Source organism: Emiliania huxleyi, assembly GCF_000372725.1.
Source record: "Emiliania huxleyi CCMP1516 unplaced genomic scaffold EMIHUscaffold_3869, whole genome shotgun sequence".
Classification (NCBI taxonomy): Eukaryota; Haptophyta; order Isochrysidales; family Noelaerhabdaceae; genus Emiliania; species Emiliania huxleyi.
The window spans coordinates 1-1847 of NW_005199066.1; the positions used below are offsets into that span (position 1 = coordinate 1).

Below are 1847 nucleotides of genomic sequence, written 5' to 3' on the forward strand. Positions count from 1 at the left end.
GGGTGTGCACGAGACCTTCGTCCACTGCGCTGCAACGCGCGGCAGTCTTGAGAACCGCAGAGCCGTGGGCTGCGTGAGTGCCAGGCATGGTGCCAGGGTCACCCCGGCCACCCACGCTGCCCTCGGCCGCTTCGCGCTTGTGTCTCACACGCACCCGCTCTCTCGCGTGCGACGATGTACCGAATCCAAAACTTGTGTTCCGTCCTTTGAGAATCACAGCCAAACACAACGATAATTCCATACTAAGGCTTGAGCCTGACGCCGCCGCGCCCGGCGCGCGCGTCGGCCTTGTCCCTTACCTTGGAGCACTACAGCACTTGGAGGCTGACCATTAGCATCACGGCTCGTACTTCTGTAGCTTCCCCTGCAGCGTCGCGATCTTCGAGTCCTTGAGCCTCACCAGCTGCTCCAGCTTCTGGATCTTGATCTCGAGGATCTCGACCGTCTCGCGCAGCTCACTGATGTTTTGGTCCTTCTCCGCGAGCAGCTCTTGCACCGCGCCGTCGCGCAGCCCGACCTGCGCGCCTCCCGCGAGGCCGCCGACCCTCCGCGGCGGCGCCGCAGCGGACCGGGGCGTCGCCTGCGCGTGCGGTCGCTGCGGCGCCGCCTCCTCCTCCTTGCTGCGCGACCCGTACTTCGAGAGGCGCACCTGCAGCTGCTTGAGCATCCGCTCCACCGCCTGCGGCTGGCAGCTGCAGATGGCGTCGAGCTCCTCCTGGCGCAGCTGCCACCCCATCTTTTTGAAGACCCGCGCGTTCAGCGTCTGCCAGTTGTACATTTTCTGCGCGTACGAGTTGGCACTCGGGTAGTTGTGGACCTCGACGATCCGCGGAAAGTAGTGGTGCACTATCTCCGCCGTGAGCACGCCGTCGGCAAAATCGCGAGCAATGTTGCGCTTGGGGCGCGAGAGCGGCACCTCGTCCACCCACGTGTAGATGCGCTGCAGCTCATCGTCGTCCATCTGCGCCATTGCCGGGATGGCTTTACGCGCGAGCGTTCCGCAAGCAGGTTCGGGCTCCTTGGCGGTAGGGCAGGTTCGCTTCTCGCTTGCGCGGACCTGATGCTGAAATTTTGGAAAAACCCGGCCGGCCTCCCCCCTGCCCCTAGCTACCTACCTACCTACCTACCTTACTTATGGGAAACTAAAAAAAGAAATTACTCGATGGGTGAAGGTGGGGTATACCAACTAGAGTGATGGTTGGTGGTACTCTCCTGCAACCACAGTCCTTCTTGTGACATGGCAGGCCACTCTCAAGCCCTAAAAGCATCAGATCACCCATTTGGGGGGGTTGACATCGTGATTTCCGCGGAAAATTTCTTTTTTGAAAATTCCAGCTTGAAGAGAGGGGAAAACCCGACGGGAGGGCCCAGACCTACCCTACCTACCCCGGCATCAGGTCCGCCCAAGCAAGAATCACACACACTTGGATAGGGCTTCACAAACGCACAACCCCGGGCCCGAAATCGCACACAGACAGTCAGACATGCAACACGGGGTCTTACCCCCTAAACAAGACAAGGTACCGCTCGCCGGTACCGCAGATTTTAGCGCCGGTACCGGCATTTGCCCGGTACCGCCCAAGCGAGGTACCGGTCGAGAGAGAGATGTCAGCGGCGGCCCAGGATGACAGAATTGGCCTTCGCCAGACTGAGGACTATTGTGCGCCTCGGCGAGGCGGTTCCGGACATCCCGATTCCGAGCGCGGTGGACTTCATCTTGCCGGTCAACTGCCGGCGGTCGACAACTGCCGTTCGAGCAGCGTCGGGTACCGCCGGCAAGATGAACTCACCTGAAGCTGAGCCGCGGCATGCCGCCCCGCCTGCGGCGTGCCGCCCCGCATGCCGCG

General features: G+C 61.8%; 1 protein-coding gene across 1 annotated transcript; it reads right to left on the reverse strand.

Annotated features, from left to right (window-relative positions):
* Nucleotides 1–337: 337 nt before the first annotated feature.
* Nucleotides 338–961, reverse strand: EMIHUDRAFT_78461 (hypothetical protein; the record flags this gene model as incomplete). Its single annotated transcript, XM_005771389.1, has 1 exon — nt 338–961. The coding sequence occupies one exon, from the start codon at nt 959–961 to the stop codon at nt 338–340; it is 624 nt and encodes a 207-aa protein (XP_005771446.1).
* Nucleotides 962–1847: the final 886 nt, after the last annotated feature.